The sequence below is a fragment of the Oncorhynchus gorbuscha genome, linkage group LG06 (assembly GCF_021184085.1).
Source record: "Oncorhynchus gorbuscha isolate QuinsamMale2020 ecotype Even-year linkage group LG06, OgorEven_v1.0, whole genome shotgun sequence".
In the NCBI taxonomy this organism is placed as follows: domain Eukaryota; kingdom Metazoa; phylum Chordata; class Actinopteri; order Salmoniformes; family Salmonidae; genus Oncorhynchus; species Oncorhynchus gorbuscha.
Window position 1 is genome coordinate 37,099,173 of NC_060178.1, and position 24,060 is coordinate 37,123,232.

The following is a 24,060-nucleotide window of genomic DNA, read 5'->3' on the forward strand; positions in this document are numbered from 1 at the left end:
GTGAGTGAGTGAGTGAGTGAGTGAGTGAGTGAGTGAGTGAGTGAGTGAGAAACAGAGAAACAGAGGGAGAGGCAAATACACACACATGCATATTAATAACTATAGCTCCCATGGTGTTCTTTGGGGACTTTGGTGCGGCATGCACAGAGACATCTTCAGGCATCAAAGGCAATCAAGAATGCAGCATGTGTACTAGAGTGCAGAGGGTGAGGGGTGTGTTTGAAAGTCTATGTGTGTGAATTAATGCGTGTGCGTGCACAGGTGTGTGTGTTTGTGCTTGTCCTTGTTCAATAATGAATGTGGGGGAACATGCTTTGATGTGTCTGTTTGTAATACATGCTGAGGTCAGTATATCTTGGGTAATATTTCTACTGTGGATATGGATTTAACGTGGAAGCGACAGCGATTTAACTACTTTGCAGATATGAAACAAACAGAAAATCATTTCAGTCAAAAATATAAAATTCCCAGTTTATGCTACAAAATCAACTTCATAAGAGGTTTTAAAAATAGGTTATATTTGACTTAACATTCCATGACAGTACAATGCATGATTGATATGTAGCTTCCCTTTGGAGTGCACTGTTTCAGTTTCATTTACTCAATATTTTGGACAAAACGAACGAATGTAACTAAGTCTGGGAATGTCAACACAATCAAACTAGCAAGAGCAATGATCATTACGTCAGTAATAATGTGGATGATATGCTAGCGTATCTATTCATGTAGCAAGCTACAAACACAGAGCCTAACGTTAGCTAGATAGCTAGCTAGCTGCTGGGGGGGGATGTCATGTCATTGGAGGAGTGGATGAGTGACTGACTTTTTCCCCTCATATTGTTTTTCGGTTGCTACACAGCTAGAGATGAACGTGTCATTTGGTTAGCTAGACTCCCGTGGTATTTAGCTACATATTTACAGAAATCCAAAATACAAGTGTATTTTGTGGCTTTTTCCGATGCGTTCTAATGATCTAAAGTCTCTCTGTTGCAAACTGCCTGTAAACACACAGTCCAGTTTAAAGTGAATGATGGCAGGCCAGTATGGCAAATGTCTTATTTGCATAAAGGCCTACTGTAGATCTGATTGGCTATGGCTCACTGGTCTGGGTAGACTCTGGTACTGGACAAGACAGGTGTTTTTATTAGGTTTTATTTACTGCAGTGTCTATTAATTGTCCAAACACTCGGCCAAATTACCACTATATTGTTATAGAATTGGTATACATATATAGTATACGTATAGTATAGGTAAAATGTGAAAAGATTCTCGCTTGTCAGAAAATGTTAAAAATTGTCATTCTTTCAGGGCTGTATATTAACAGATTTTAATAATATTTTATGTTGCTACAATGCTGTCAGTTCCACTTTAAAAGAAGGTTTAACTTGTTGGGTAAGGTTGAGAAAAGATGACGAAATCTCTGGAGTGTTCTCACTTTTGAATCTCTAGAGAAATGCTCGCTCAGCATACAATTTTATCATGTGACATATGTACAGCCTTTACATAGCTAGCAAGACGAGGAGATGACCTAACGCCAAAGCAATGTGCGATCTGTTTGTGTTTGAGCATATAGCTTAAAGGACTTTTCTCCGGCTAAGTGAGTAAAGACATTACATCCCAATTTACAGTAATAATAATATAAATAATATATGCCATTTAGCAGACGCTTTTATCCAAAGCGACTTACAGTCATGTGTGCATACATTCTACGTATGGGTGGTCCCGGGAATCGAACCCACTACCCTGGCGTTACAAGCGCCATGCTCAGTAAAAACTCCATTATATGCACACAACTATGCACAGTAGTTCATCCAAACACAGCAACACTTCCAGTGTCAGGTATGCTTCAGTTCAGTAAAGGCTGCAGGCTAGCCGAACTCAGACACTATCCCAGCCTCTACTCTTTCAGTCAACTTCAATCACAGGCCCTCATCTGCTCCAGATGTGGACTAATTTACTGCGACTTGGCTAATCATGGTGATTAAGGATTAATTACTGTTCATCACTTTTACATAAGCTGGTTGGCAGTAGGAGAGCTGTGCTGAATGAGAGATAACCCCCCAAGTTAAAAAAGTTAGAGAGATTGGGGGATGGAGTGGAAAGGGAGGAACAGAGGCAGCCGTGCTCTCCATGCTGCTGGGGTTTACAGAGAGTCAGCTTGGGATATCGTCTATCCACTTGACCAATGAGCACTCCTCTCACACTCCAGTGACATCTAAAAGACCCTATACTACACTCGCTCTAACACCACACAATACCATTGTAAACTTCATAAGAACACCCCCCCCCCTTACTTTATACAGTTGCACTGTCAGTCTGTAAAATATTGGTTATTAATTCTGAAGCATTAATTTGCCTTTAATCCATCTATGGTGTCCTTCCTATTCAGGCAGGTAGGTAGCCTAGCAGTTAGAACGTTGCTCAAGTAACCGAAAGTTTGCTGGTTTGAATAACTGGAGCTGACAAGATGAAAAATCTGTCGATATGCCCTTGAGCAAGGCACTTAACCCTTGTTTTCTCCAGGGGTGCAGTACTACTATGGCTGACTCTGTAGAATAACACATTTTACTGCACCTATCAGGTGTACGTAACAATATGTATGCTGATCTCATAAGCATGTTTGTCTCTGCCCTTCAGTCTGTCATTCTGGGTGGCCCATGGTGGGTGCGTTTGTTTGACCGTCCACTCACCCTTCAGAAGGACAGAGAGGACAAAGAACCACTTGAACGCCATTAACTCACACTGACAAGAGAACCACAGAGATCTGGTAGTGACCAAACATTGGCTGAGTGAGTGCTCATCTCTCTGCTTGGTCCCGGCGCTCATGATTGCAGTGTGCACAGTCACCTTTAGCTCTCTGGTCTGGTTTGAGGCATCAGTGACATGTTCATCTGATCTCCTGAAGGAATGGCTTTAATAAGGAGGAGTGGGAGGCCAACGTTGATGACATAGCCCAGTCCCAGTCAACACAACCCCTCAGGCACTTAGATCAGGACAGGCACCCCAGTCTGGTGCCTGCTGCCTGGATAACTTAGACAACACTACAGTTGAGTGACTGGCTCTTCTATCTTTTTTTATATATGTTTTTATTTCAACTTTATTTAACTATTGACGGGCAACTGGGTTATGTTCACATATAGAAGAGATTTGCAGCAACTGTATCATATCAGCAGTCAGCGTCGTCATAGTTCAGCTCACCAACAGTCGATATCAGCTCGAGTGACTAATGAAAGATCTTTTCCTTGATGTTTTAAACGGCGCTTATTAAAGTCTACTGATCAGACTTGATTTTTTACTTGTTCAAAATCTGTCAATTCGGATGGATGGAATAGAGTTACTATTCCGTTGTTTCCTGGAAAACATTGTCACTCTTTAACGTTGCTTCATAGATGTTAATATAGCACGACTTTCCACGAAGCCTCAGGCTTCTTTTTTATTCTATTAATGGTATCCTACACCATGAACTCAAATGGGATCCGATCAAGCATCTCAAATCACACATTTAAAGCTTCTTCATAAAAGAAAGAGGAGTTTGACAGAATAAATGTACTTGAGAAAATGTATTTGACCCGAGGCCCAATATATTGTCTCTACCTTGAATAATGAACAGGATCTTTCTTATGAATACCGTTCACTTAAGATCCCAGTTCGTAGGAGTGGTGGGACAGGCGTCTCTCCACTGCAGCAGGGACAGCATCATAACTACCCGCCCCTAGGCCTGGCTACGGCTTGTACTGATTATAATTGCCATTGATAGAGGTGGCTGCAGTGAAAGAGGGTGAGAGGACACAGCAAACAAAAATGTAGGCCTTCGTCCCAAATGGCACCCTATTCCCTATGTAGTGCCTGACTTTTGTCCAGAGCCCTCCGGTGCCATTTGGGACGCATACCAAAGGGTATCTAGCACTCGCTGCGATCTGCTCACTTTGGAACTGCTGGTCACAAACTCGTGGGACCGCGTAAATGACAAGAAGCCACCAAAGCAAGCTAATGTTTAATGCAAAGCATGTCAGCTCCTCTCCCGCCCCCTGTCACCTTCTGAAGAGCACGGGGGATTATTCTCTTAATTGACATTTTATCTTATTGCTTATATCTCCTTTAGTTTAATAGCCTTCATCTATTGTACCTTTCGTGTGTCTGCTCTAGTATCTTCCTCGATGTGACTAATGGGCATTTAAATGGTATGAGTAGGCTCCCTCTCTCACTGCTGTTACACTTGGCCTATTCTACAGTATTTACATTTTTGTTTAAATGGTAGGCCTTTATCAATTTGAAATCATCCTTAGGAAATAAAATATTGGACCACTAAAAACAAAATGCTATTGACTGTAAACATAATTGACCACAATCACAAATGATTTATATGTCTGTACATTTATATTCTGTCTTAATTATTTTCAACATTACCCATGAGCTGCAGCTTCACCTCTGATAACTGGCTCAGTTTACATGCTTCAGAGTTTATAAAGGCACAGAGAGGGAACAGACAACACTACTAAAAGACTGACCTGGCCTGGCTTTAACAATTTGATGCCTGTCGTTATCCTCCCGGTGTGTGTTGGTTCCCTTTCCGTTCCACTACCCTCGTGACTGTATAATGAATTATGCCGATGTTGAATTAGCATGTAGCTGTCGCTTCAGCTCTGCTGCCTGCCTTGTGACAGGACCACCTCGGCACACGCTCCTCACTGGCGTTGGGAGAGAGGGGGCCGCTGTGATTTATTAACTTCTAAAGCCACAACGAAGTGTGCCCACTGAATCACCAATGCAAACAAATAGGGCCAGTGCTGTCACTGTAAATTAATCTAGACAAGCCCACCACAACCCCCCAACCAGAAAGGGTTAATTATGCAAAGGACTTTGGCTTAGCCACACACACACACCATAATGTTCCCAGCAAGCACATTGGATTTCAGTTGTGGGAATGTACGTTTTTGTTTTCCCATTGGTTCTGGGAATAAAGCCATAAGTTTCCTTTTGTGTTCTGAGAACGGAAGTGAACTTTCCCCTGTTCTGGGAACTTTAGTTTAAAGGTTGCAGGGATGTTCTGAGAACGTTTTACTATGGTTCCCTGAATGTTTTCAAAGGGAGGTTTATTAACGTTCTGAGTGTTGGTTATTTGAAGGTAATTAAATAATGTTCTGAGAACATGGTCCAGTAAGACTTAATAACACTGCTAGCTTACGTTAACTGTTTTAAACTCCAAGCACAGATAGAAATGTCACGTGTGCTTCCTCTCTGGCCTCTAGGTCACCAAGCTGCTCGTTAGTGCGCACACCTGTCACCAGCATTACGCGCATAATGACACTCACCTGGACTCCATCACCTCCTTGATTACCTGCCCTATATGTCACTCCCTTTGGTTTCTTCCCCAGTCGTCATTATTCCTGTTCCATGTCGGTGCGCTGTACATGTTTCTTATTATGTTGCGTTTATTTATTAAAACACTCACTCCCTGAACTTGCTTCCCGACTCTCAGCGCATATCGTTATAGAATGACGTTTCACCAAAGCAAAGCATCAGGGGGTGATTTTTATTTTTGTGTTGGAGGTGATGATGGGTCCGGGTGGCCTCAGCCGGTTTGTCGGGTTCCCCTGCCTCAGCTGGCTCGACAGGTTTCCATACCTCAACGGGATCGATAGGCTCCCATGCCTCAGCTGGTGAACAGGTTCCCATGCCTCGACCAAGGCCACTGGGGAGGTCTCAGCCAGCGCATCAGGCTCTCACGCCTTAGCCGGTTCATCAGGTTTCTGCGCCTTAGCGGAGGCGACCGGTCTGCTCCGGATCCCCGGGATCGTCCCTTTGGTTGGCGTCCTGTGGCTGGAGCCGCACGCACTGGGGAGGGGTTACCGTCACGTATGGTCTCTCTCCGGCGCTCTGTTGCCATGCTCCTGCATCTAAGCCAGATTGACAGGTTTCCCGTGCTTCAGCATAGGTGACCGGTCCATTCCTGATCCACAGGATCGTCTCTTTGGTCTGCATCCTGCGGCTGGAGCTGCGTGTCAGGGAGGGGGTATTGTCACATGTGCTCCCTCTCCGGCTTCTAGGTCACCAGGCTGCTTGTTATGGTCCACACCTGTCACCATCATGACACGCACCCGCGCGTCATCAGACTCACATGGTCTCCGTCACCTCCTTGATTACCTGCCCTATATATGGCACTCCATTTGGTTCCATCCCCAGGCGTCATTGTTTCTGTTTCATGTCTGTGCGTTGTTCGTGTTTCTTGTTTTGTATTATGTTGCGTTCATTTATTAAAACACTCATTCACTGAACTTGCTTCACGACTCAGCGAACATTGTTATAAGAACACATGGAAATGAATTTGCTTCGGTGTTAATCATGCAAAAACATTCTGTTTTATTGTGGCACGGCATCAGTGTGATTCGATCATACTCTCTTTCCATGGAATTAGTCCACTGCGCCACCAGGATGGAGCTAGCATGCCATGATTTTTTTGCTCATATTGTTCATTTTTGTTTATTCAAAACAGACCCCATTTCAAAGGACACAAGCACTCATTAAGATCAGGTGTGGCCAATTAGTGGGCATGGCCAACACACCTGAACACACTTAACAAGATGGAGGCTAGAGAGTTTTGTTGATTCTGAGAACGGAATGTACATTCTTAGAATATTCTCTGAACATTACCACAGTTTTCTTGTGGTTTTTATGAAAAGTTTTCTTAACATTCTGAGAAAGTAATGTATTTTTTAAAATAACATTTGGGAGAAACATTCTCTGAACTATTTGATAACATTCCCAATGTCAAACCAGTTGGAGAACATTCCTAAAATATATTTTTTTAATTAATTAAATGTAACCATCTTCGAACTTCAAGGTAACGTTCTGTTATTAAAGTTCCTTAATTGTGTTGAGAATGTTTCAAAGTCAAGCAACTATCCTGCATCATTCCAGGAAGATGTTGGAAGGTTGTATGCAAAATAACAATAGGACAACTACACTTTCCCGAAGCGCTAAGAAACATGGTTCTCAGAACATTATGTGCTAGCTGGGTTGATGTTGGTTTTTTATAGTTGACTTTTCTTCAGGTGGGAGAACAACATTAGAAACCATATACATTATGCCTTTCAATAGAGTTATTTGAATTCTAAAATGTTTTCATCTGTTCCTACATACGTTTCTTTCTTAATTACACAGAGATATTTAATATTTTTCATCGTAATATTTTTTCAAAAATATTTACTCAATCACTTTGTGTATTACTCTAGTGAGCATGACCACCATCCCTTTTCCCTAACTGCTAGTTTAACACAACTAACTTCATCCTGTTTTCATAATGCTACTCTTAGCACTACAGTACGCATGCTAACTATAATGCCAGACCCTGTGTCCTACTCAGTCCTAATCAATATTCAGACCAGACTAGTGTGTGTGTTTTGTGCATGGTGTCTAGTAGGTGACTGGCCCGGCCCTGCTGACCCTGACGTAACACAGCAGACCACGTTACAGCATCGCTATGCAAAATGGAGAGGCTCCAAAGGTGTCTGTTGTCTGTCTGTTTGAGACCGCAGCACAGTGACCCGTCATCTCTGTCAGAGGCACCCTGGGCTGTCACATGCGCGCGCGGGCGCGCGGACACACACACACACACACACACACACACACACACACACACACACACACACACACACACACACACACACACACACACACACACACACACACACACACACACACACACACACCAGTGTACAGTGGTTTCTCCTTTAAAAGTTGCGTCATACTGCGGCACACCTTGCGTGCTGCTGCAGCATTCTGTGGCACAGTATCTATTTGTCAGCCATTTTTTCTGTTAATGCAAGTTTTGCTAGTTTGTCCACCAGAGGGCATCTACGAGAAGCATTTCATAGTCTTCCATATTGGCATTAACAGAGAATTGAAAACCTTGTTTGTAATAACATAGTTATGTGGCTTAATTAATTTGATTAATATTATGGTGTCTCTATTATGGTGTTCACACCTAGCTCGGCTATTAGACAATTCTTTAGTAAAGGTTGAATAGTCTATTGTTCGGCTCATAGCCCATCCTGCTATGCTTGTGCAAAACTAATAATATGACATTTTGCCCCTTTCCACGTTAAAGATTCCACGTGATAAAGTGTTTTTAGCCACAATTGGCCCCAACCCCAATGAATACATTTGGGCACAGTCGATAGTGTGCTGGACTTCAGGCTAGAATGTTGAGGGTTCGAAACTTGCTCCCTGCTTGTTTCATTACATTATTATGCAGGTCTCAGAGCAAATAGCCTGGATTGTTATTCCCGTCTCATTCCTCGCTCTCTTCCACGCGCCATTATCTGCCTGAGGGGCTCGCTTGTGGGCGTGCTGGCAGGATGTACTGTTTTTTATTCTGTATATATGAATTACAAATCAGCCTTTACTTAAATCACGTTTCTAGTCTATTGCATAATTTCAATGTGTAATCATTGATGTCCCAGGAGCAGGAGTGGTAAACGCTGTTGAAGTTTATAATTGTAGTTTGATACACCTGGTATTGGATATGACTGAAAAAAACCTTTATTTGTCTCTACGTTAACTAACATATTCTCCTCAATTGTACATTTTTTGCTTGACTCTTTATGACGTTATAATTATTTACATTTGCATCCACCGTAATGTTTTGTCAGCCATCTTTGCTGAAGAAAGTCCCCAGAGACGGGTGGCTTGTGTCAAATTCATCATTGGAACCACTCAATATGATTGGTCCTATAAAAACCTTGGGACCCAAATGCATGACGAGTGCTCTAACTCCCCCCTTGCGGGGGTCTGGAGCAATCAAGCCGTGACGCTGGGTACCTCGAACTCCTGCGGTGTAAGCTCACTTTTAAAAGAGGAACCACTGTACGCTGGTGTGAAGAGCTCATTGTAATGGCTGGAATGGTATAGCTGGAATGGAGTCAAACATGTGGTTTCCATATGTTTGATGTGATTGATAGAGTTCCATTAATTCCATCCCAGACATTACAATGAGCCCTTCCTCCTATAGCTCCTACCACCAGCCTCCCCTGACACACACAGACACCTTGACCATACATGTCTCTAACTGTGACAGAACGGCCGAACATCATTAATTAAACATCAGGGTTTCCCCTATCATCAGACAGCCATGGCGAGCTTCCACAGAAATTCCCTGTCGACATGTCGGAGAAATCTATTTTGGGATTACGTTTTGTAATAGCTTTTGACAGCCCCGTTCATTGGTGTTAGTGTTGGTTCGCCTCCCCTAACCCTATAGGATAAGATATCTGGACCGCGGACTGCCGTGGGTACGGGGTGTACTGTGCTGTAACTATCAGGGCTTGATATTGTTATGCCGTTTAAATGACCTGTCCAGTGAAAATCTCACTTTAAAAGGTTAATATTATGTTAATTCATACCCAGATAATGTTGTTGACTCATCCTATAAACTTGAATCTCAAATTCAAACAGACCATTTAAAAAATGCTTGCTATTTTTGAGGATGAGCTTGCCAATTATTGGTCTACTCGTGTTAATAATTTTAATGACTGGTGTATGCCCACACCATTTCAACACATAACATTTTATACTTAATTTCAATTTTTTGGAAGGAAAACTATTTAACTCATATTGTAATTAATTATAGGTCATATTTGATCGAAATCTTGAAACACTGGACAGTTACATTAAAAAGAGCTGAATCACTTGGATAAGGAACACAGGCAGGCAGACAGGCGGGCAGGCAGTGTCCTGGAAGAGAGCTAGCTATAGCTTAATCCCCCTTCCCCAAGGCTTTGAACAGAATGGCACCTGAGGAGATGGCTACCGTTTTACGTTTTCTGTGCATCGGCAAGACAGAACAGCTACCTCTGGTAAGACGATGGGTGGTGGTCTGTGTCTATTTGTCAATAACAGCTGGTGCGTGTAATCTAATATTAAAGCAGTCTCAAGATTTTGCTTGCCTGAGGTAGAGTACCTCATGATAAACTGTAGACCACACTATATACCAAGATAGTTTTCATCTGTATTTATTGTAGCTGTCTTTTTACCACCACAAACTGATGCAGGCACTAAGACCGCACTCAACGAGCTGTATAAGGCCATTTGCAAACAAGAAAATGCTTATCCAGAGGCGGCGCTCCAAGTGGCTGGGGACTTTGATGCAGGAAATCTTAAATCCTTTTTACCAAATTACGACCAGCATGTCATGTGCAACCAGAGAAAAATAAACTCTAGACAACCTTCACTCCACACACAGAGACGTGTACAAAGCTCTCCCTCGCTGTCACGCCTTGGTCATTGTATCTTGTGTTTTTGTTTTATGTTTGGGTAGGCCAGGGTGTGACATGGGTTTATATGTTGTATTTCGTATTGGGGTTTGTATTAATTGGGAGTGTGTATTATTAGGGGTGTGTCTAGTTAGGCTTGGCTGCCTGAGGCGATTCCTAATTGGAGTCAGCTGATTCTCGTTGTCTCGGATTGGGAACCGTATTTAGGCAGCCTGAGTGCGCGTTGTATTTCGTGGGTGATTGTACCTGTCTTTGTGTTAGTCACCAGATAGGCTGTATTAGTTTCACTCGTTTGTTGTTTTCGTATTTTCAGTTATTTCATGTACCGCTATTTTCTTCATTAAAAGTCATGAGTAACCTACACGCTGCATTTCGGTCTGACTCTCTACAAACAACAGACGAAGTTCATTACACTCGCCCTTCATTTTGCAAATCTGAGCATAATTCTGTCCTCCTCATTCTTGCTTACAAGCAAAAACTAAAGCAGGACTAGCTCAATACGGAAGTGGTCAAATGATGCAGATACTAAGCTACAGAACTGTTCTGCTAGCACAGACTGGAATATGTTCTGGGATTCATCTGATGGCATTGAGGAATATACCATATCAGTCATCGGCTTCATCAATAAATGCATCGATGACATCGCCCCCACAGTGACCGTACGTACATACCCCAACCAGAAGCCATGGATTACAGGCAACATCCACACTGAGCTAAAGGATAGAGCTGCTGCTTTCAAGGAGAGGGACACTGACACTTATAAGAAATCCCTTCGATGAACCATCAAACAGGCAACGTGTCAATACAGGACTAAGATTGAATCTTACTATGCCGGCTCTGATGCTCGTCGGATGTGGCAGAGCTTGCAAACTATTACGGACTACAAAGGGAAACCCAGCCACGAGCTGCCCAATGACATAAGCCTACCAGGCGAGCTAAACAACTTCTATGTGCGCTTCGAGGCAAGCAACACTGAAGCATGCATGACAACACCAGATGTTCCGGACGACTGTGTGATCATGCTCTCCATAGCTGATGTGGGTAAGACCTTTAAATAGGTCAACATTCACAAGGCCCCAGGGCCATATGGATTACCAGGACATGTACTCAGAGTATGCGCTGACCAACTGGCACATGTCTTCACTGGCATTTTCAACCTGTTCCTGACTGAGTCTGTAATACCTACATGTTCCAAGCAGACCACCATAGTCCCTGTGCCCAAAAGCGGCAAGGTAACCTGCCTAAATGAAAACTGACCCATAGCGCTCTCTTCTGTAGCCATGAAGTGCTTTGAAAGGCTGCTCATGGCTCGCATCAACACCATCATCCCAGAAACCCTAGACCCACTCCAATTTTCATACAGCCCCAACAGATCCACAGATGATGCAATCTCTATTGCACTCCACACTGGCCTTTCTGACCTGGACAAAAAGAACAGCTACATGATAATGCTGTTCATTGACTACAGCTCATCATTCAACACCACAGTGCCCTCAAAGCTGCTCATCACTAAGCTAAGGACCCTGGGACTGAACACATACATCTGCAATTGGAACCTGGGCTTCCGGACGTGCCGCCCCCAGGTGGTAAGGGTAGGCAACAACACATCACATAGGGTTGCGTGCATAGTCCCCTCCTTTACTCCCTCTTGATCCACGACTGCGTGGCCAAGTACAATTACTACACTATTAAGTTTGCCGATGACACAACGTTCATATGCCTGATCACAGACTATGATGAGACAGCAATTAGGGAGGAGGTCAGAGACCTGGCAGTGTGGTGCCAGGACAACAACCTCTCCCTCAACCATCGTGGACTATAGGAAAAGGAGGGCCGAGCACGCCCCTATTCCCATCGACGGGGATGTAGTGGAGCAGGTCGAGAGCTTCAAGTTCCAAGTTCCTTGGTGTCCACATCACCAAGAAACTATCATGGTCCAAACACACCGAGACTGTTGTGAAGAGGGCACGACAATGCTTTTTCCCCCTCAGGAGACGAAAAATATTTGGCAAGTTATACACCTGCACCATCGAGAGCATCCTGACTGGTTGAATCACCACCTGGTATGACAACTGCTCATCATCTGACCGCAAGGCGCTACAAAGAGTACTGTGGCACAGTACTTCACTGGGGCCAAGCTTCCTGCCATCCAGGGCCTTTATACCAGGCGGTGTCAGAGAAAGGCCCTAAACATTGTCAAAGATTCCAGCCACCCAAGTTATAGACTATTCTCTCTTCTACTGCACGGCAAGCGGTACCAGATCACCAAGTCTAGGTCCAAAAGGCTCATTAACAGCTTCTACCACAAGCCATAAGACTGCTGAACAGTTAATCAAATGGCTACCCAGACAATTTACATTGACACCCCCCCCCCACCTCCTCGCCGTATTTTTTACGCTGCTGCTACTTGCTGTTTATTATCTATGCACAGTCACTTTACCCCTACCTAAATGTACATCTAAATGTCAATGTATTATCTCGACTAAACTGTACCCCCACACATTGACTCGGGTACCGATACACCCTGTATATAGCCTCGTTATTGTTATTATATTGGTTAAGGGCTTGTAAGTAAAGATTTCACTGTAATGTTTACATCTGTTGTATTCGGCGCATGTGACAAATACAATTTGATTTGATATACTACCAAATATTGTCACTGCTGTCCAAACACTGACATGCAGACACAAAGCTGGTATATTTTGGGAGGGTGGGAGACAGATCCTCTTATGGTATTGTATTGTTTATTATATTCCCCCACTTTGTTTATGTTTTTCAATCAAACCAGCTTTCTACTGGTATTCCAGTGCCTGTGGAGGATATTCCTTTATTTTGTCATTTGCTACCATGGTCTATAGAGTCAAGTGAATATTTCTCTTCCTATACTAGCTGGTTATAACCCACCTCTGTCTGCATATGGTGTCTCCCACAGCCGATCCCCTCCTCTCCACTTCTCCTCCTCTCTGACATGCTTCAGTCTTTCTCAGAGAGAGGAGTGAGATTTGTCCCTTGACCTTGTTCAATTAAGGCTCGCTCCAAACTCAGGGTTAAGCTGAAATGATCTACCGCTCGGTTCTAGCAGTTCAATTCATATTTTAACATCCAATGATGCTCCCCTCACAGAAAGCCACGAGCCTAGCCTGTAGCTGGGTGATTGGTAAATGGAAAATACAGGGAGATGGAGAGAATGTTACACTTCCTGAGAGAGAGAGAGAGAGAGAGAGAGAGAGAGAGAGAGAGAGAGAGAGAGAGAGAGAGAGAGAGAGAGAGAGAGAGAGAGAGAGAGAGAGAGAGAGAGAGAGAGAGAGAGAGAGACAGAGAGAGAGACAGAGAGAGAGAGAGAGCTCTCCAAATAGAGGTGTAAATCATCACCATGCCTAATATTCCCAGTTTATCCTCAAAGAACACGGCTGTTTCCTGAGCGGCTTCTTGGAAAGGAAATAAATATTCTCCTATAAACGACCAGACAGTCAGAAATTCAGCTATCCAAAAGCCATGTGCCCCCAGGATTTTTTATTTTATTTAATATAGATTTGATTTGTAAAAGGCCAGATTTGAATTAATGTCATGGTCTCCCATTGGTTTAGTTTGAATTTATTTTCATTGGTTGACATTTTTCCTGGATGCCTGGACTGTGTGTTTGCAGTGACAACGAAACTGACCAATGGTTGTCATCAGTCTGTCCTTTGTTGCTCGATCCTTTGACCCTCCACTGCGAACAGAATGCATCCTTCCACACTGATGCCTGCCTGCACACTGTCTATATAGGCAAGCAAAGAGACTACCTGCCAAGAGGGAGTCGATTAGGCCTAAACAATGCCCTCACTGTTTTCAAAGACACCTTTCTATCTCTCCAGAAAGAGAGCGAGAGAGATGCTGGGGGGTATCAATAAACATATCAGCCTGCTATGGCACAATAATATACAGTATTGTGCAGGAATAAAGTTTGGCTTCGCGCCTATACCTAGTGGGAATAACATGTCAGGGACGCCTGGGGAGTTGAAGAATAAGGCATTACGCACACACACAGACACACAGACACACAGACACACACACACACACACAGACAGACAACAAGCCATCAATGAGGGAAAGGGAAAGGGAGTCCATTAGAGACTTATGGCAAACGTGATGTTCTCTGGTGAGGGGAGAGGAGGAGGAGATGGGAGGAGGAGGGAGGGGAGACAGGAGGAGGAGGAAGGGAGATGGGAGAAGGGGGAGATAGGAGGGGAAGGAGTTAAGATCCCACACGGATAATTGTTTATCCCTGGGAGAACCCTCAATGTTTGTCTGAGGGTGGCTAAGTAAGTTCAGCAGCACTATTGGACAGGGAGAGCAGAGCAGAGCAGAGCAGACCTGGGTTCAGACGCTATTTGAAGTCTGTGAAATACTTCAAGTGTTTGCTTTAGCCTGCCTGGAGTGCCAGATGGGCAGAGTTTTGTGTCTATTCTATTGGTTCATTGCGACAGGCAAGCTCAATCAAGCCCAGCTAAAGTATTTGAAATTATTTCAAATAGTGTTTGAACCCAGGTCTGGAGCAGCACAGCACAAACCCAAGGCTGGGAAACATTAGGATGAATCAATTAGCCTGCCATTAGCCACTAAAGTGGCCCTCAATGACTCGTGTAATTATGACCCACAGCAAAGATCGTTTTACTGAGGCACATTGTTCCCCCCTTTCTTTCTTTTCTTTATTTATTGTATTTGTTTAAGATAATCCGTTCCGTGGTTTTAATTATGTGCATTAGGTTCAGGGCGAAATAAATCAATCATAATTTGCCTCCATCAGGGCAGAATCGCCTCCAGACCAGGCAGAGGCAGCCAGACACACTACAGGTCCCAGATCCCTGGTTCAGCCGACTGTTCCTATGGGGTTCCTGTCTGCAGAAACCAAATACCCAAATAACTCCAATATTTTACATATCAATTATATTATACTATATACATACCTAAATAATATACTCCAATATCCTTGGAGGCAAACACACACTGCAGCAGTTTCTTTGGTTCTGTCTCTCATACGACCTGACAATGCTCCTTTGGGGTCTCGTCTGTCTCATACGACCTGATAATTCTCCTCTGGGGGTCCTGTCTGTCTCTCATAAGACCTGATAATTCTCCTCTGGGGGTCCCATCTGTGTAAACCAAATGCCCAAATAACTCCAGGGTGAAACCAGGATACAGGGAGGATGAAGGGATTGAACAGTGACAGTTTCTTGTAGCTATTGTATTGCTCAGAAAATAATTATGTCTTTGCATCACATGTAGGAAAACGCAGAGAAACGCTGGGAATGTTCAGATTATGCTAACTGATAGTATTATTCATGTCCCTAGCCTATAGCCGTCCACAAATAACGACTTTCTACTAACTACAGTATCACATAAATCTTTCATTTTTTTCTGCCGCATTTTGTTGCTGAACTTTGTTCTTAGTTCACTATTTAAATGTGGATCAAATATTTTCCTGCTCTGTTTTTGTCTATGAGGAAGATCCTATAAACTCTGACCTGAAGTAGAACGGTCGCTCTTTTATAAGACTGATGGGGGAGGTACTTCATGCCAAGTAAAATAAACACTTTGTGAATGTTAAAGACTCCAGCTATTTTGTTCCTTTTATTTTTTCCTCTTCCAAGACTTGGCAGACGAGAATCGAATCATTGCATGAATGCAGGAGGGGTTTTTGGGAGCATCCCAAATGGCGCCCTAGTCCGTATCTAGTACACAACTTTTGCACGACAAAAGTACCGCATTGTAAAGGGAATAGACTGCCATTTGGGACATACCCTTTATGTTCCGTTTTCATTTGACAGTCTAGACATTTTATGACTTTGGGAAGAAATCTGAGAGACTCCGTTTTCAGCTGCAAACAGCTGTGAAGAGGAGAAGAGCATCCTCCCTAGCTTTTGTGTGCTCTTTGAGTCCCAAAATTCTGTTAACTGTGCGACTTAGTTGGAAGTCTTTATCCCTGCCCTTTAACCAATGGACAGGAAAGATCGTGTGAACTTGCAGTAAACAATATTTAGTCATCCAGGTTTACTCAAAGTCCAAAATGTAGTTTAACTTGCATACAGTATCAGTAAATATTAAATTCCCACTATTCTAGAAATGTATTCCTGTGGTATTATCCTATGAGGAATTAAAGGTGATAACAATATTGTTCAACACATTTTTTACACAGGGTTATACTACTTTCAAATGAAAGTTTATTGAGATTTGCAGATGTTATCGCAGATGCAGCGAAGTGCTTGTGTTTCTAGCTCCAACATTACAGTGTAAGACCTAGCAATAAAATAACAATACACACATAATATAGTATGAGCCACGACTAGAGTACAATATATAGTAAGTCCCATTAAGGGTCCCAATATGCCTGGCAAAAAACAAACACTGCATTCCACATTAAGAAGCTCATACCAACAGTTAAGCATGGTGGTGGTTGTGTGATAGTTTGGGGATGCTTTGCCGCCTCATGACCTGGATGACTTGCCTAAAATAGAAGGAACCATGAATTCTGCTCTGTATCAGATAATTCTACAGGAGAATGTCAGGCCATCTGTCTGTGAGCTGAAGCTGAAGTGCAGCTGGGTCCTGCAGCAAGACGATGATCAAAAACACACAATCAAGTCGACATGAAAAGTTTTGGAATGGCCTCGTCAAAGTCCAGACCTAATCCAAATGTAGATGTTTTTGCGAACTTGAAACGAGCAGTTCATGCTTGAAAACCCACAAATGGTGCTGAGTTAAAGCAGCTCTGCATGGAATAGTGGGCCAAAATTCCTCCATGGCGATGTGAGTGAAGCAATCAGTTATTGAGTGAAAGGGGGGCAATGCATTTTTCACACACAGGGGCATTGGGTGTTGCAGGACTGTTGCGTTACTTGTTCACTCAGGTTCCCTTGATCTAATACTAGGTTTTGGTTGAAGATCTGATAGCATTTTCTATCAAAAATGTGCAAAAGTAAAGAAAATTAGACAGGGGACAAATACATTTTCACAGCACTGTGATATGTTGTACTGTTTAGAAATGAAAGCACTTTATGTCTCTAGAAACATATTCTATTCATATTTACAATAAAAGTGACTCCAAAACATCACAATACATTATTTACCATTAATTTCTATTGGACACGACATAATCCGAAACACATCCAAAACAAACTGCAAATGCATCCAACAAGTTTGTAGAGTCGTAGTGGCTGTAAAAGACAAGTGCAGCGTCCAAAATGGTACCATATTCCCTATATAGTGCACTGTTTTTGACCAGGGCAAGGAGTACACGAAATAGAGAATAGGGTGTCATTCCAGACACACACACACCCAGGGGGATTCCCCTCTCTCCACCTTATCCCCACCTTTTCAGTGTGATGAAGGACATTCTCTAATGACACAGGGGAGAGCAGCGGGGGTAGCCTCCCTCTGGCTGTACAGCCGGCCCCTTTCTCATCCCGCTAAACCCCCACCCAGCCCAGACACCCCCACCCTAACCACCCCACCCCAGCCATCCCATCCTATGGCTGGGGCAGCGATCTAATCTGGGTTTAATGCTATAAAATTTACTCCCATTGTTTCAGGATTAATGAAGTATTCCTGCCTGTTCCATTTTGTTCAGAGACAATGAGACATGTGAGGAGGGTTAATGTTTTAAATAGCAATTCTCAAACATTGGCCTTAAAGTCAGTAAGTCATACAGTGCCTTCAGAAAGTACTCAGACTCCTTGACTTTCTCCACATGTTGTTACGTTACAGCCTTATTTTTACCTTTTTTTTAAATATATATTTTTTAAAGATAATTCTCAGCCATCTAATACGCAATATTTCATAAGGAAAAAGCGAAAACAGGTTTTTAGAAATGTTTGCAAATGTATAATTAAGATACCTTATTTACTTAAGTATTCAGACCCTTTGCTATGAGACTCGAAATTAAGCTCAGGTGCATCCTATTTCCATTGATCATCCTTGAGATGTTTCTACAACTTGATTGGAGGCCAACTGTGGTAAATTACATTTATTTGACATGATTTGGAAAGGCACATGTCTGTCTATGTAAGGTCCTGCAGTTGACAGTGAATGTCAGAGCAAAAACCAAGCCATGAGGTTTAAGGAATTGTCCGTAGATCTCAGAGATAGGATTGTGTCAAGGCACAGATCTGGGGAAGGGCCACAGTGGCCTCCATCATTCTTCAATGGAAGAAGTTTGGAACCACCAAGACTCTTCCTAGAGCTGGCCACCCTGCCAAACTGAGCAATCGGGGAGAAGGGCCTTGGTCAGGGAGGTGACCAAGAACCTGATGGTCACTGACAGAGCTATAGAGTTCCTCTGTGGAGATGGGAGAATCTTCTAGAAGGACAACCATCTCTGCAGCACTCCACTATTCAGGCCTCTATGGTAGAGTGGCCAGATGGAAGCCACTCCTCAGTAAAAGGCACATGACAGCCCGCTTGGAGTTTGCCAAATGGGAACTGAAGACTCTCAGACCACAAGATTCTCTGGTCTGATGAAACCAAGATTGAACTCTTTGGTCTGAATGCGAAGCGTCACATCTGGAGGAAACCTGGCACCATCCCTACGTTGGAAGCATGGTGGTGGCAGCATCATGCTGTGAGGATGTTTTTCAGATGCAGGGACTGGGAGACTAGTTAGGGTCGAGGGAAAGATGAATGGAACCAAGTACAGAGATCCTTGATGAAAACCTGCTCGAGAGCGCTCAGACTGGGGGCGAAGGTTCACCTTCCAACAGGACGACCCTAAGCACACAGCCAAGACAACGCAGGAGTGGCTTTGGGACAAGTCTCTGAATGTCCTTGAGTGGCCCAGCCAGAGCCCAGACTTAAACCTGATCAAACATCTCTGGAGAGACCTGAAAATAGCTGTGCAGTGACACTCCCCATCCAACCTGACAGAGCTTGAGAGAAACTGCAGAGAAGAATGGAAGAAACTCCCCAAATACAGGTGTTCCAAGCTTGTAGCGTCATACCCAAGAAGACTCTATGTTGTAATCGCTGCCAAAGGTGCTTCAACAAAGTATTGAGTAAAGGGTCTGAATCCTTATGTAAATGTGATATTTCAGTTGATTTTCTTTTATAAATTAGCAATAATTTCTAAAAACATGTTTTTTCTTTGCCATTAAGGGGTATTGTGTGTAGATTGATGAGAAAAAAAACTATTTAATCCATTTTAGAATAAGGCTGTAACGTAACAAAATGTGGAAAAAGTCAAGGGGTCTGAATACTTTCCCGAAGGCACCGTATATAGATGCTGCATATTTTACATTTGAAATTGAACCTTTAATTAACTAGGCAAGACAGTTAGGAGCAAATTCTTATTTACAATGACGGCCTACCCCGGCCAAACCCGAGCTTCGCCCTATGGGACTCCCAATCACAGCAGGATGTGATGCAGCCTGGATAAGTGGCTGTAGCCTTTAAAGTAATGACATGGTGTATGCTACATTTGATGCACTTGCCTTCCCTGCTATCATTTTGAATTCATAGACAGTGGGAGAAGGTGTTTGTAGTTGGAATGGATAGATCTGTAAGTGTGTTTTATTTCATAAAGTGGAAGGTTGGCCTTGTCTACCCTAATGAACAGCGAGGGAGACCTCTAGAGGCAGAAAAGGGAACAGCATGAATACCTTCGCTCTGCCACTCCACACGCACTGCCAAGTCCAGTGCTTGGCCTCACAATGTGCACTATCGCTCAACGACAGACTTCAGTTGTCGCCCAGATCCTTATGCTTTAAGAACCAGCAATGTTAGGGCATTGTAAGAATAGTAAACAAGCACCACGGTAAGAGCATCAATCAGTGTGTTTTCTGTGTGAATGCATGGAGGTCACATTTACACACTGAACTGGTAATCAGTGAAGTACAAAACCACCATTATCCACAGTTCAATGTGTCCTAATACTGATATAAGGCACCTAAGACACCAGTGATGTCACCGAGGTGATGTTCCCACATGGCACCCTAATCCCTGTATAGTGCACTACTTTTGACCAAAACCTGTGGCCCCCAGACAAAAGTAGTGCACTATAAAGTGAATAGGGTGCCATTTGGGATGCCATAACTGAGTCCTCAGAGACGATGCCTCATTCATTACCAGAGCGTAAACCCCATTTATAGTATTTGTTTATTTATTCCTGCAATATCACAAATTGCTTTATGACATATGTATTGAATACCAAGCAGTCCTGGCCAATGCTCTGGTAGTTATTATTGAAGTTGCATTTTAAGTTAATGAAATTATATAAATTGAGTTTTGTTATCGTGTAGTCTTGCCAGAGTCTAGCGCCGTAGCCTTTATTCTGGCACGGAGATGAACCATAAAGAGGAAGGTGATTTATCAACTGGATGAACCCTGTCCTGACAGGGATGTCCTACTGCCAGCTACACTACACTATGTACTTCTACTGCCATTTACACTACACACTGTACTCGAGTCGTCTCAGTCTGAGCCTGCTCGCTTTTACAGTCCACATGGATGCACCACCAAGCGTTACCGTGGTGAAAAGAAAACAATTCTGCCACGCCGTTGCTCTCCAGACCAAAGGAGGAGGATGAGTCAGGCATGGTGTGTGTGTTCTGTGTGTCAGGCGTGGAGTCAGGCAGGGCGTGGAGTGCTGCCTACAGCCGACAGCTTGTTATGCTGTCACAGCGCTGTGTGTGAGTGACCTATGGTGTCACGACGCTGTGATTGGTGACCTGTGTGACTGACCTCTGACCCTTTCTGTCGTTTGCAGTGCTGAGTATCCGTGGCGCTCAGGAGGAGGAGCCTCCAGATGCCCAGCTCATGCGATTGGACAACATGTTGCTGGCGGAGGGCGTGTCTGGACCTGAGAAAGGGGGCGGTTCTGCAGCTGCTGCGGCTGCTGCTGCAGCCTCAGGGGGCGGGGCAGGAGCGGATAACTCAGCGGAACACTCGGACTACAGAGCCAAGCTCTCTCAGATCAGACAGATCTACCACACAGAGCTGGAGAAATACGAACAGGTAAGGATGGACAGGATACACTCACCCCTCAGAGAACTACTGTCTTAGGTGTCTTTTACCATAATCACGTACTCTAACCATGTAACCCAAACGCACCAGCTCCACCCATCACCATTCCCATCACAGTGATTATTTGTTAACCTATGACTACCTGAAGAATGATGAGTGATAAAGTTACAGAAGCACAAATATCATACCACCAAGACATGTTAAACCTCTCAGCATTTGGAGGAGAATTACAATAACAGGGGAGGTCAGCATTTTCGGGGGGTATGATGTTTGTGCCCCTGTAACTTTCTCACTCATCATTATTCACAATTTATTCAGAATTGATCTGTAATCATGTAGAAGTGTTTAGAAACATGTTATATTCTTATTTACAATAAAAGGGACTCCAAAATGACACAACACATTATTTACCATTTCATTTCTATTGGGCTCAAAATAATCTGAAACAAACAAGACAAACAACAAAAGCATCCAACAAATGTGTAGAGTCACAAGCTTGATGTAATCATTGTGCGCCAAATACGCAACGTTTGACTACTTTAATACACATATAAGTGAATTTGTCCCAATACTTTTGGTCCTCTAAAATGGGGAGGGGGGGGGGGGGGGGGCTTATGTACTGGTTCACCCGATATGGATGAAAATACCCTCAAATTAAAGCTGACAGTCTGGTTTTGAAATTATACAATGGGCTAAGAGGTTATAGTGCAAAGTGCTGGAATACAGAGGCAAAAACTAAAATGAAGTGTCACTGTCCCAATAGTTTTGGAGCTCACTGTATATCCCATTTAGGAGATGTTTTTATCCAAAGCGACTGTATGCATACATTTTACATATGGGTGGTCCCGGGAATCAAACCCACAATCCTGGCATGCAAGCATCATGCTCTACCAACTGAGCCATACATCTTTTTATATTTACATCCCAATTTAAGGAGGCTTTCTACATTTATGGCATCCATCTAAAGATGTGACAGATTTTCTCTCATCTCCATTGCATCCCTATGTAATGTGCAGTTTCCTTCTCTTCTCCTCCATGTCATTATCTACCATGCCAATAAATCAGAGTGGATTTTACTGCATAACGTTGTCTACTTCCTAACCAATATACACACAGTCAAATGTTAAGGCTGGCTGGAATGAATGCATGCCCTGTTTGATGAAATGCAAATGTATTTTCCGTATAGTCCCAGACACTGCTTACATTTATATAAAAAAAAGCAAAGTCAGTGTTGTGATGTTAATCTAGTCTAGAGACAGGGTTTAGTGTTGTGATGTTAGTCTAGTCTAGAGACAGGGTTTAGTGTTGTGATGTTAGTCTAGTTTGTAAACAGGATTCAGTGATGTTAGTCTAGTCTGTAGACAGGGTTGCCATCCTGAAACACACACACACAGTGGAGTAGGGTAAAGTTGCCTCTAGACGCTGATCTTGGATCGGTTTTGCATTGTCCCCGCTAATGGTTAAGTTTAGGATTGGAGAAGGGGAAGCTGATCCTAGATCTGTACCTAGGGGAAACTTCACCCCGGAGCCACATACAATAGGCAGGACTGTAGCAGTCGGAAGTAGTGTGGAAAACAGTCCTGCGACTATGCCACCATTACATGCTGACAATGTGCTATATAATTATATATAATATGTAATATATCTGTAATATACTGTATTTAAGATGGTATCCCAGTGCGGATGGAGGGGGGACAGTTACACAGGGAGTCATGGCAACGGAAACAAGGTACTCCTCCACTGCAGACCACTGCCCAACCATACACTATGTAGAGAGATAATATATTTTATAGTCATAATATCATTAGTTAATAACATTATTTTACTTTGGTTAGGTTGTTTACCAAATAGACACCCTTCGGGATGTGTTGAGTCAAATACATTTTTCCACATCTGACTAGTTTTTATAAAGCTGGGTTAGTAACTAAATCTATTCGCGAATCCAATGTGAACCTTGGCTCCAGTGTTTTTATTTACAACCCAGAGCTTTCTAAACCCAGCATTTTATACCACGCTTCCCTCCCTTACAATCTCAGTGATAGGGAACAGACCTTCACTGTCAGGATCAGGATTAGGAACTGGATGGCAACCCAGTCTTTTAAAGCCGTAGTGTTGCTTACGGAGTAAAAAAATACTAGAACTCACTTATCATTTATCACCACAATTTATTCGTGGTTTAACAGGTTTTTTTTTCTTTATTATTTTTCAAGATATTTATTTATTTCTATACGTTTATTTGTAATCGATGCTATGCCTGCTTGCTTTAGATGCTTTCAGTAGCATCATAATCAGTACATTGCACTATACCATGTTTGCATGTATTTTGTTTCAGACAAGGCCCACATACACATTATCCAGGATATACATGTCTGTGTGTGTGTGTGTGTGTGTGTGTGTGTGTGTGTGTGTGTGTGTGTGTGTGTGTGTGTGTGTGTGTGTGTGTGTGTGTGTGTGTGTGTGTGTGTGTGTGTGTGTGTGTGTGTGTGTGTGTGTGTGTGTGTGTGTGTGTGTGTGTGTGTGTGTGTGTGTGTTGTTATGAAGACATTATGTCTATAGTCTATCTGGGGCTGTGCCAGATGGCTTCACTGGCAGCCCCATGCATCATTGTATGACACCAACCGCATGACTACTCTGCACCTTACCTCTCATATCATCACCACCTATTCACTGTCATTTACATTCGTTGTACAGACATTTTTGTATTGTTGTACTTTGTCTTGTTACTGTCTCTCTTCATTCACATCCTTCTGCTTTGATAACTATTGCTTTCATGTCAATAAGGGCCCTTTGAGAT

The 24,060-nt window shown here is 43.1% G+C and overlaps 1 protein-coding gene across 4 annotated transcripts in view; it reads left to right on the plus strand.

The window, feature by feature from the left end:
• The window catches only part of LOC124037904 (pre-B-cell leukemia transcription factor 1), a 93,534-nt gene that overhangs the window by 57,645 nt on the left and 11,829 nt on the right, over positions 1 to 24,060 (plus strand). For 2 of the 4 annotated variants that reach the window (XM_046353133.1, XM_046353135.1), the window contains exons 3-4: positions 21,010 to 21,257; positions 22,933 to 22,995. In XM_046353133.1, the coding sequence (XP_046209089.1) occupies positions 21,010 to 21,257; positions 22,933 to 22,995 (311 nt within the window). The remainder of the gene's footprint in view (positions 1 to 21,009; positions 21,258 to 22,932; positions 22,996 to 24,060) is intronic. The other 2 variants (XM_046353134.1, XM_046353136.1) reach the window with 1 other exon arrangement.